This window comes from Berghia stephanieae, chromosome 6 (genome assembly GCF_034508935.2).
Source record: "Berghia stephanieae isolate SIO BIC M18660-M18661 chromosome 6, UCSD_Bste_1.3, whole genome shotgun sequence".
NCBI classification, from domain to species: Eukaryota; Metazoa; Mollusca; class Gastropoda; order Nudibranchia; family Aeolidiidae; genus Berghia; species Berghia stephanieae.
Window position 1 is genome coordinate 18736190 of NC_088365.1, and position 12177 is coordinate 18748366.

Genomic DNA, 12177 nt, shown 5'->3' on the forward strand with positions numbered 1-12177 from the left:
CAAGCTATTCCCCTTTGCCAAAGTTTGCGTCATTCGATTCCTTGTCTTCCTGCCTTGTCAGGTAGACGTCTAGTCTTCATTCTGTGCCGTCTGGTTAAATCCCCCCCCCCCCCCTAACAAACAAAAAAAAAAAACAACCCTTCCACTCCTTTATTCTCTACTTCACATATGGTTTGAAATAACGGTAGTAATAATGTACTGCAATCCGACACAGTGGACAATCCTTGAGTTACAATTACAATGCCACAACTTTCCTTCTTTACGATTGTCCACCCTCTTGCCTTTGATTTTTATTTGGCCTGCTGCTAAGGCTAAGGTTAGATCCTTTCACTTTTGTTGACACTTAACCTTGGGGTCAATCGGCTCTATCAGTTTTGAACAGATGACATCTGACATTTGTATATTCATAATGAAGAAATAGCTAAAAAAAAATTAGAGATTTTGAGTTTGAGTAATTTGGTAGTCATACACAAACATCACCAAGCGGCAATATGGCTCTGCACAAGTAGGTCCTATCTCTTATTTCATCACCGATTTTGAATGAAAAAGTAACATGATTTTGTTTGTCAAATGAGAATGAGAGTCCAATCTTTGAATCCATTTATTTAGTAGATTCAATTAATGGCTATTTGTCGTTTTTATTTTTAGCCTTTTCGTGTAAAGTTCGTTCTTCATTTATCTGTTACAATTATTTGACCTGTTTACAAAAGTAAAAATACCTAAAATCACTGAAAAGACTTGTTCTTTGTTGAAAATTTTATATTTGTGATTCCTTCATGCTCATTCCACCCTTTTATAACTAAAATAACAATTTAAGTTTCACCATTTCCCCCCTCGTTGCACATTGATACAGTATTAATATTAATTTTGTTTGAAGGCATTGATGAGGGAGCCATTTTTATTTCAAAGGCTTACTTTAAAAAAAAAATCTATATATATATAATTAAACAAAATAAAAAAATTTACATTTATTTATTTATTTATTTTAATTTTTTTTAAAGTATATATTTTATCATTAAGTTTTTTTTTCAGGAAAAAACCAATAGGCCTACTTGTCAAATTACTCTAATTTGTGACCAAGAATATTTTGGCTTTTTTTAAAACCACACTTTAATCAATTTAGTAAATAACTGAACTCTTTGGTCTGTGCGGGGTCTTCTAATCCTATGGTTAGTGGAGAGGTCAGTTTTGCTGTTTCATCTATCACATTTATCTTTTTTCCTTAAAATGGTACTCCCTGTCTTTGCTCTGTATTGAAATTACTTGTTTGTTTTTTTAATCATCCTGACAGGGATCCTAAGCTGAGAGGGAAGAAGTCAAATGTATAGATCCTTTATTTTGAGAGATGATTTTTTTCCCCCTTCTAAATCATCTCTTTGTGTTGTACTGTTGGGGATTTTAGTTTTGAAGATATTGTTCTTTGTAAGCATTTGAGTATATCCTTCAGTCGAATCCTTTGGTTGTGCCTGTATGTGTCTCGTAGTCAAATTAGACACATCGATGAATTGGTCATCTTAGTCTTATTTTTTCTTTGGTGTTTTTAGCTTCAGATCTACAACTTGTCCCCAATCATTGTCCTTTTTACTGGTGCTGAAATGATCTAAAAGTGACACTAACACTGTAAACCCCTAAAACATATCCTTTGGCATCCAGAATCCGCAATGTGTCGGGTAAAAAAAAAATAAAAATTGATGTTCTTGTTGGCACAATTGTTGTCAATTATTTGCTATCAAATCAGAAGTTTTGTATACAGTGGAGTTAAGGTTAAAATAAATTTTTCTCGAATTATATTGTGTCAGATATATATCTAGCCTGTGAATTAAAATGTATTGTAAGAGTAAGATTAAGCAGAGACAACATTTTTGGAGATGATTAAATCACTGGTTATTTTAATCCATCCTTTTAAATTATGATTTCTCTTGAATTGTTACAAAAGTTGAAATTTAAAAAATTGAGATCATTATTACCATTCATTATTGTTTGTCAGTTTTCTTCTCATCCTCCTTATCCTAATCCGGCCTTTCTGACTCACTCCAATGATTTTATTTAGATTTTTATTTTAGTTCATGTTCATATTGTCTTGTGTCATACAGGGGGTCTGCCTTCTGTGCAGAGCAGCCCTGGTAACTCAACACAACCGCCATGACAACTATTGAAGAGGGCACAGTCATTGAGACCAAGAAAGAGATTGGCTCAGAAATTGACGCAGCTGCTGCGGCAGTCATAGATGGCACTGAGATGATCCATGTGATGACCACTGGGAGTTCTGGTGGGTCTGTCACTCTTCCCATTGCCCTGACACAGGGAGGTCTGGTATCATTGTCATCTGGGGGACAGGTATTAAATTCTCTCTTATTACAACAGTTTATTGTTTTCAAACAAATTTTGTAGATTGCTCATTAAGTACTAAACTGTTTAGAGCCATGAGCTGAAAAGAATTTAACAGAAATCTAACAGCAACCATAAAATAAAAGAAAAAAAAGAGCATGCTTTGTACATTTACACTGTGAAACATTTCGACTCCAAGTTCTACCTCAGCCAACAACAAAAATAGTATAAAACGTTAATACGTAGTTTGGATTTGGAATTATTGTATAGATGAACTATCAGCATATATTATAATGCAAAAAAAACCTCAGGTGTTTTGTAAATCTTAAGCATATGTTGATATTTCATGATACATTTTCCATTAAACATATAAAGAGATGCATTTGGTTTTTTTTTTACCTTAAATAAAAAGTGATTCTTCACTTCTATCTGACTCTTAGGTTACCCATCAGAGTCAGGGGCAAACAGGTAACACAGTATCAAACGGAGGACAGCAGTTAATCATGTCCACCGTCACAGCTTCTGACCTGGCACTGAGGCTCAAAGAAAGTACTGGATTATCTACTCAAGTTGTACAGGTGCCAGCTGGTTCTTTGTCCAATGTTGACTGGGCATCTAAATTCAAAGTGGGTGTTATTTCTTGTAATTGAGCCTAGGTCAAAAGGTGCTTTACTGATACACGTGACTTTGAATTTTGAATCCAGATTTAAGACTAATGATGCATGTGCAATCAAGAGTATTTCTTTACAGTTATAAAGTCAGTATGTCTAAGATATGAAATCGAATGGCAAATTGTTTCTGTTTTGTTCACGGTTCTTGAGTTTGGTTATATCTTCACAAAAATATGCCGATTTTCGTGGGTGCATTTCAGCAGTCATTAAAGGTGATCATTTAGGAAGGAGCATTTACAATTACAGTCCACTCTGGATAATCGCAATACCTTGGGATCAGCGAAAATGTTGCGATTAACCGAAGTTGACTTTACTGTCCACTTTTGCAACGTTTTACACAGATATGGTTAACTCAAACCAGTTGTTGTAAATATTGTTCTTAGTCCATCACAGACTGAGTAATTTGATTGAAACAAAAACCATATGGCAGCCGTGTAGGTTTGTCAACCAAAAGCAGCTTTGATGCAAAGCCGACATTTCATTCAGATTGGATTAATTTTCATTCTTTTGTTCTCAACATTTGTAAGAGTCAAAGAGATTAGCCATGATGATAGGTAATAAGCTCTAACCAAACTCGTTGGTCACAATGCACAGTTGTCAATCTCAAAACAAAGGATATCGCTCAGTCTCTCTTTACAACTGTCATTGTCTACCTGTTGTCAAGACCATTTCTGGCCCCCTCCCTCCACAGATTACATCGCAAACCCATTCTGCAAAGCCCAGCCCTCTTTTGATTCTAATAGAGTGGTGACACACTACTGTAGCATTAAATCCCGCTCACTCTCTATTCTTCAACCTGTCATGATTCATCCATGATGAAATTTAATCATGATATTTTGTTTGATTGGTTTCTTGAATATACCACTTTTTGAGGGCGAAAATTTGTTGCGATTAACCGAAGTTTGTTGCAATTAACCAATGACTTAGTTTAGAATTAATTCCGTTTCTTGGGAAATGTTGCTATTAACCTAAAGTTGCGATTATCCGGAGTGGACTGTACTTGTAATGTTATGATGTCTGTCACTTCCAAATCAAAATTTATAATGTTTCAATATTATTTCAAACCAAATTCAATCAAATTGGTTAAGAAATAGATAAATTGTGGACATTTATAAAACATGTGTCATCATCAGTTCCCTCCATATTTAAATTACAATTTTTAAAAATGTATTCTGATCTTGTGTTTTTGATGTGCTTATTTTTGAGATAAAATAAAGATCTATAAAGAGTACTGTTCAATTTGTAAAAGGAAGCCATATCATAGAAGAAATAAAAGGTTCATTGTTTTGTTGTCATTTGTCATAAGTGACACCACAGCCCCAGTACGGTCGTATTTAAGTTCAAAAGGAACTGTTTCATGTTTTTGATGAGTTCATCAACTTCTTGTTCAGTTGCCATATGGCGTTTATTCAAGGTGATAAGTTGAAAGTTGTCGTCACAATTATCTTTGTCAGAAGTGACATTTTTAATGTGTAAATTTTCATAAGTAACACCAAAATATGTGTGAAAGTAATAATTAACTATAGAAAATATACTTTTTAAAAGTATAACCTAATGAAAGTAGAGTTAGTTTATTCATCAACCCTGGTGCAATTAATAAAAAAAAAAGTAGGAACTAAGTTAAAGCAAAGGTCATTGTTGTAATATGGAGTAAGCAACACCAACTCCATGCATAGCCACAAGTACTTATCATGCTGTAATCAATAAATCTCAATATTAAGAACTTTATGGAATATAAACATATTTTATTTGGTTATATTGTTTGTCATTTCAATATAATATTAATTTAGAGTATTCAATGTAAGGTGCACGAAAGTGTGTGTTTGGTTTCATCAATATTTTGTCAGAAACAACACCAACAAGTATCAACCAATGCAAAGATATGCTGTCTAAGTTGACATTGTGTTTATTACATACAGCATCAGTTGTTAACTCAAAACTTTACACTTCCAAACATTTGTGACTCCATTTCTTGTTGATTTGAAAACTTTTCTATAGTTAAAGTGTCGCTTCTACTGATGACACGACTGGATGCTTATTTTATGTGTATAAAACCATGTTTTAAGGTTGAAACTTCTCTCATTGATAACTATGAGCCATCTAATCTTGAAAATAAAGTTATAGGTGGTTGCCAAGTTTTTCAGTTACTTTTCTGTTATATTTTTGTCGTCATCAATCAGAAGTGACACAGTGGACACTTTTGTGTCAAATTTTGGGTCACAAGCTTCACTTATCATCTTTCAGTCAAAAAAATACCAAAATTTAAGGTTTCAACTATAATATATGCCCATTTGGAACAAAATTAGAAACTTGGAAAATAAGCACTTGGCATTTGGTACATTTTGACCTTGGCTCAATTTTGTTAATAAATTGATATTTTTGGTTCACATGTCAGTTTAGTTTGATTCCAGGAAGGTCCAGGTACCGAAAATTGAATTTTAAGCCAATGTGTTCAGGTTTTCAAACAAACTCATTTTACAAAAATTATTGTGGGGTGCCCCGGAAGACAAAATTTCCAGTCCCATTGTAAAACCTAAAAATGAGTTACTGCTGTCAGCGTCATGCATGTGGGGTATTCTTTTTTGTATAATCCGACATCCATTCCATTGTGTTTAAAGGAAATACACATTCTAAAACAATTTCCCCACCAGAGACCTTTGTCCATGATATAGGGAGACATCACTCGTATTTCATTGCAAGTGGGAAAGAGAAAAATATTGATGTCATCTTCTACTTCTATTCTTGACTCTGTATTTAGGAATTGCAACATGCCCAAAGAATTGAGAGACTGAAGGAGGAACAGCGACAAGTTCAAGATAGGGTTACACAAAAAATGCAGTTTGAGCAAAAATATGAACCCTGTGTAGTTTGTGGAGACAGGGCCTCAGGTAAGATTATTTTCACAAATTGATTGTCAAGTATTTTAGCATTTGCTCTCCGCAGAAAATTATATCTTCCACAAGAAGGTAATCAAATTTGTTAACAGTAATACAGTGAAATGCAAAATTAAATTTCATACTTTCATGTTTAATGCCAGTTAATCATAATTTGTTTGTGTTCCTTATCTGGGATATTATAGACATAACAATATTTATTGGTATTTTATAAGAGATGTGTTTCTGACAGATTGCAGGTTGATTTTCTTTTATCTTTCAAGTACCATTTGGTGTGTAGTATTGCATTCATTTTTGCTCTTGATTTTTTTCTGATATTTTTCTCTCTTTCTTTTTAAATTTTTTTTTTTATTTGTTCAATGAAAAACCTCTTCATCTTTTAAAAATTTATGTCCTCCTGAATTTGTTTATCTCTTCAGTAATCTTCATCTTGGTAAAGCTCATTGCCAAGAAACTAAAAATTACTTCTGCTCCACTGGGCACAATTTTATAATGAAAAGTAATTTTTAATGATTTCCCCCTTTTTTTTTTATTTTAATGTATACATATATTTGCATCAGACAAATGTTATTGAAGATTTTTTTTTTTTTTTTCAGGTCGTCATTATGGTGCCATCAGTTGTGAAGGTTGTAAGGGTTTCTTTAAACGATCAATTAGAAAACAGCTTGGATATGCTTGTCGAGGAGCTCGTGACTGCCCAGTGACAAAGCTCCATCGAAATAGATGCCAGTATTGTCGTCTTCAGAAGTGTCTGTCTGTTGGAATGAGATCAGAATGTAAGGCTGGTAGATTTGATGGAGTTTTCATCTTCCAATAATGGGTCAATTTTCATTTTTTAAAATTATTTTTTTTATTATAAAAGTCTGTTGATTTAGTGAATTTCATTAAATTGAAATGATTTATTTTGGAAAATTAAAATATCTCCTGAAGATATTTAAACTGACTAAAGTGGAATATATTTGAACATATTCTTTATTATATATTGACTTTCTCCAGTCACCAGTATAGTCCATTGCAAAGCTCACCCCAACTTAAATGAACAATGTGAAGCACATTGAGCTTGGTTGTTCCCCAAAAAATGTGTTTTATAAAACTCTTTACACTTTTAAAGATTAATAAAGTTACCAGTAGATTTCTGCATTTACTAATACTAGACTGTCTTTGTTCCAGTCACAGTATGGAGTAGTTTTGCCTGTGCTTTTGCCTTTATAATATAAATATATATATTTTTGTTGCCATGAAATGGTAAACAATCAATGCAGTAACCATGCTAAATATTTCGATTGTTGTGTTTTATAAAGATGATTTAGTATTTGCGTGAGGTTGGACCAATCATAATGGGATATGTTTACTTATACAACGTCTTATGTTTTTTTCTTTTCACGTGAAGCTATTAAATTTTTTTCTTACAAATCGTCTCTTTATTTGATTATTATTTGACATAGGTATTCAGACATATTTAAATCACTCCATCTTAATTGTTCATTTAAATTTAATTCAGGATTAGATGTTTTTGTTAACTTCATTAAAAAACAAAAATAGAATTGCATCTAACGATATGAACATTTTTTTTCTCTTGTTACAATAAAATTGCATCTAAAGATTAAAATGGTATTATTTATTTTTTAAATTCAGCTGTACAACAAGAGAGGAAACCAACAGATCAAAGGGAGAAGATTCCAGGAAATGTAGCAACATCCACTCAACGTATTTATATTAGAAAGGATTTTAACAGTCCATCAGCTGCCATCCCAACATTTAGTCCAAAGGTTGGTTATATTATTATTATGTTTTGATACAAGCCTGTGTCAAAATCAAAAGGTCGGTTTTGTGACATTCATTCGCCACAAAAATACTCCAATAGTGTTATTGGGAAAGCCTCAGGAAATTATTCGTTTTCATCAGTTTCTATCTGTTGAATAATGTAAAATGAAGCAATGACTGGCAATCTAGCTCCAATAGGGAATGAGATTAGCAGGAGAGTAGTGTCCCTTGATTGGACATCACTGCGGAGAAGTTATTTGTAAACAAACCAACTACAAGCCAATCGCTCCAAATACAACATTTATTATTCATATTTCTGTACAAAAATGCATATCATGATCAACCTGGATCTTTTCTTTAGTTTTCTCCATTATGAAATGTTAACAAAATATGATGTAGACTACAAATTGAAAATAAAACTAATGATTGCTACTAATAATGGCGATAGTGTCTGTCGGCTGTCAAGACGCAACTTCCAACAAAGGGGCGCTACTCTTAAATCTGTTTTGAAATCTCATTCCCTATAGAATCGGAGAAATAGTTTCTCAAAGGTTCAAAAAGTGTAGACATTGCGACTATTGGGTCTTGTATTATGACACTCACTTTCAGATAGTAAGTCCTGGGTTCGAGTCTCGCTCAGCGCAGAGTTGAGTCCTTGAAAATTCTCTTTACTCACATTCTCTCACTGAGCCTAGGTGTAAAATGAGTACCTGGATGTTTAGAGTGTTGTCTCTGTTGGAAAAAAAAAATTGTATTATCGTCTAACATAGTTGGCCATAGCATTCAGGCGCAATTGCAGTAGGGTGTCCCTGATTCCGTATTCCAAAGGTTGGCAGGTCTGTTATCCCTAACACTACTACTACAACCACCACACCGATTGTGAGGACTTTGAATATTTCTTTTACCTGTTATGAAACCCAATAGCCCTAAATAACTGCAATATCTGGAGCTTTTTTTTTTTTTTCAAGTTGAAATGCTCATCTCGGTTGATGTATCCGGAAACCAGATAAATCTCAAAAATCTTGGCAGTTGAGTCTTTTATATCATTTCCTTAAGTGTCAGTTTTTATGTAAAACCATTTCTTATAGTACATTTGCGCAACGTTTTTTTTTTTTTGGACGCGTGGACAGAATATACTTTTTAAAAAAAGAAAATAGAATACACATTTTATTCTGGGAAGGTTGTTAGCTCTGCGTATGTATGTTTTTAACTGAAAGCAAATGAATATGTCTAAGACAAACCATATGCTATAAAATTCCAATTAATAAAGCCAATTCCTTAATTCTAAGAGCTATGAGTTTACATTTGTTTCATTTTTTTTCTTCTCCCGCAATCAGCAGCAACAGCAAAACTTAGAGGAGGTGAAGTACGGCAGTCTTTTGGCAAACCTTCAGGAGAGAGTAGTACAGACTGACCAGGGAATGGTTGTCCTCTCCTCCAACATGTCTCCTAACTCAGCTGTCAATACTGGTAAGTAATTGATGTTGGGTATGGTGCATGAGAATATTTAGTGTTTCACACAGATTTTTGTTTCCGGTTCTTAATGTGATGGCCTCGTACCGTGTGCTTGTTGCAGATTTAAGAATTATCTGTAAATAATTTTAGTGTGCTTTCTTCTTTAGAAATAGTTAAATCTTTTTTGTAAAAAGCAGACTGCTTTGATGTAATAAACTTATTAAAAGTTTAAAACAAAATAGTGACAGAAGAACATTTTTTTAAAAGATTGGGAAGGGGGGGGGGGTGGTAATTTCTTTTTGTTGAAAAATGTTGAACAAGATAAATGAATCGGTCTAAACATTTTTGTTGTTGTTTATTCATTTAAGTTTACTGGGGATATAATAACAAATCGATTTTTGTTTTTATTTTAGACTTGTAATACGGTAAAGTAAATTAAATCGGAAAGCAATATGTATTGACATTCATGTCATCTATAAAAGAAAACATAAATGGGTATACTGTATACTGTTTTTGGCCAAGTAACAGAAGTTCATACAGTTGAGCTAACAAATCTCTCTGCTGAATTTAGTTCAGTTATCGGGCCATTTTGGTTAGGATTGGACTGTTGGACAAATGAGTAGTCTCTAATTTTATCTGAATAATAGCGGATCCCTTTTTTTTTTATTTGGCCTCTTGTTTGCTCTGTGTGTGTGTGTGTGTGTGTGTCTGACATTTAGTAGAGATTTTATCCTTGCCTTTACACCCCAAATAATTGTTTACAGCAGTTTGATCATTGTTGTTTGTATTTAGATTTATTAATGCATGTTGTTATCGAAGGAATCAACAGCTTTTGCTTCTTTGATTGATTTTAGTTTTATTGAGTTCTGAATTAGATAGAACCAGGCAAACAATTTCAACCTCTAGTAATGGTAGTCATTTGATAGACATGAAAAGAATGATGAAAACTGATTTAAATTCAAGTTTATGTCAAAAGCTTTGACCTGACGGTCATCCATCATTGAGGAAAGTATTTCTAAGAAGCTAACTCAGATTTGAACATAAATGAGAATTAATTGGAGTCTTCCATGTCAATAAAATATGGCTTTGCTTTTGAGGCCCAGCTTCTGGTAGAGACTTTTACTAAGTGACTTTTAAAATGATTTTGATAGGTATTGGCTGGTGGATTCTATGCCAATGATATGAACTCTCATTTAATAGTGAGGAGAGGCTTCGTTTATTGAAAGCTGAGAAAAAGCAAAGAGTGACCAGGATCATCCTGTGCACTTATTATTTTTTATCATCATTTTTTTTACATCGGAGAACTTAATATGGTGATGTTTCTACACAGATCTCACCACCCTCGCTAATGTCGTCAGTACAGTCAGCAACAACACTGAAGGTAAATATATCAAAGTGGAGAGTTGGCAGTCAGCCTTTTTTTTGTTCAATGCCATAATATGAAAAGGGGTTTATGATACACTCACTCAATAAAGGGTGGAGAGTGATATGAGAAGAGGAAAAACAACAATTTTACGGGGAGGAAGGGGGGGGGGGGGGCGCAGAACCTACATCTCTGCTAACTCCTGTGTTACCATTTCCCTACTGAAGTTACCTGATTATGGAGACATTTTAATGTTTGAGTTTCTCACAAAGAGTATGCATATAATATAATGCTTTTAACTTGGTTTTTGCTATTTTAAAAACACCAAATGCGCATACTCTTTAAAGATGAACTGGAAAGTGAAAATATTTTTCTTAACATTGCATCCTTTGGCATTGTATCACATACCTCTTTTCAGAAGGTGAATAAAACGGTGCCCTTTTGCTTTGTTTTACAATTATTTATTTATTTTTCTGTCATTTGGAAACAGAAGGCACATTAGACATAAGAACACGTAACCCCCCCCCCCCTCACATTGGATAGGATATAAATGTTAGCTGTTTTTTTTTTTTTTTGTGAGGAGAAGCCAATCACAGGACATGTTCTTTATGTAAACAAAGTGTCCTTTTTTTAAAATACCTAAATCACAATGTTATTGTTGACACATTGCTAGATGCAATTTAGAATTAGAAATGCATAAAGTTAATGAGTTTGTTTTTTTGTTTTTTTAATTATTTTTGATTTATATCTGACTTGCTTCCAGCTTTGGCCTCTAAATTTCTATTAACGTTTTAAAAAGATTTTCGTTGCATTGTTTATTGGCATTTTAGTTTTTTAAAATTAGTTTCTCATCCAGTTAATTGGTGTTATTTATAAATACCGTAAACGTTTACAATGTTTATTTATTTATTTATTTTTTTTCCTAAGCTTGGGTTTGTGGATGTGTTTGGCTTGCTGCTTTTATTTTGTACAATATTTTTTTTATATTTAATTCCTCATCAGAGCACCACTTTTTATTTTGTATCTTTGCAGTTTTTATCTAGTTTTGGGATAGACACAGCTTGGCTTTGTTATTTATAAGATTGCTTCAATGTCTTGTTGATATGCATTGGCACTTTGATTTCAGTGATGTAAGAAATTGTAAAATTATATTTAAAATGAAGAGTTAAATTATGTTCTAAAATAATTAAGTACCAGTTTACTCAAATCACATATCAAGTTTCAAACTATGTATACCGATTTAAGAAAATTATACATTACCTGACAGAATAGGACAGGAAATTTTGGCTGCCTTAGCTGATGTATTGTACATGAGTCCACACTCTTGTTGCTGTCTCTTTTATCTTCCCTATATTATCTTTCCTCTCCAAGTGGCCTTTTGTCTTGTTCTGGAAAAAGGTCATATGGTTTCCCCTTTACTCTTCATCAATTCTTCTTCTAGGAGGAAGACAGTCAAAATTATCTTTAATTTCTTTGTAAATCTTCTCTCTATACTAAATTATTTGTTAGCTATTGATAATTTTTTTGTTTTTTTGTTTGTTTGTTTTTTTGCAACCATTTGAATCGAGACAAGTCACATGAGGATTATTCGTACGGGGATGCCGCTTTTCCAGATTTAACCAAAAATCTGAATCTTTCGCAGCGTCTAAAATTTTTGTGAGGATGTAGTAAAACTTCCTGAGAGGTCTACTGGCAATCGAGT

The 12177-nt window shown here is 33.2% G+C and overlaps 1 protein-coding gene across 7 annotated transcripts in view; it reads left to right on the forward strand.

Moving 5' to 3' along the window:
• Positions 1 to 12177, forward strand: part of LOC144974608 (orphan steroid hormone receptor 2-like) — a 30073-nt gene that overhangs the window by 877 nt on the left and 17019 nt on the right. For 2 of the 7 annotated variants that reach the window (XM_078917633.1, XM_078917636.1), the window contains exons 2-8: positions 2094 to 2337; positions 2769 to 2954; positions 5758 to 5887; positions 6490 to 6669; positions 7529 to 7662; positions 8995 to 9127; positions 10443 to 10493. In XM_078917633.1, the coding sequence (XP_078773759.1) occupies positions 2143 to 2337; positions 2769 to 2954; positions 5758 to 5887; positions 6490 to 6669; positions 7529 to 7662; positions 8995 to 9127; positions 10443 to 10493 (1009 nt within the window). In that variant the 5' untranslated portion in view covers positions 2094 to 2142. Of the gene's footprint in view, positions 1 to 372; positions 506 to 2093; positions 2338 to 2768; positions 2955 to 5757; positions 5888 to 6489; positions 6670 to 7528; positions 7663 to 8994; positions 9128 to 10442; positions 10494 to 12177 lie in introns of those variants that run through there. The other 5 variants (XM_078917635.1, XM_078917638.1, XM_078917634.1 and 2 more) reach the window with 4 other exon arrangements.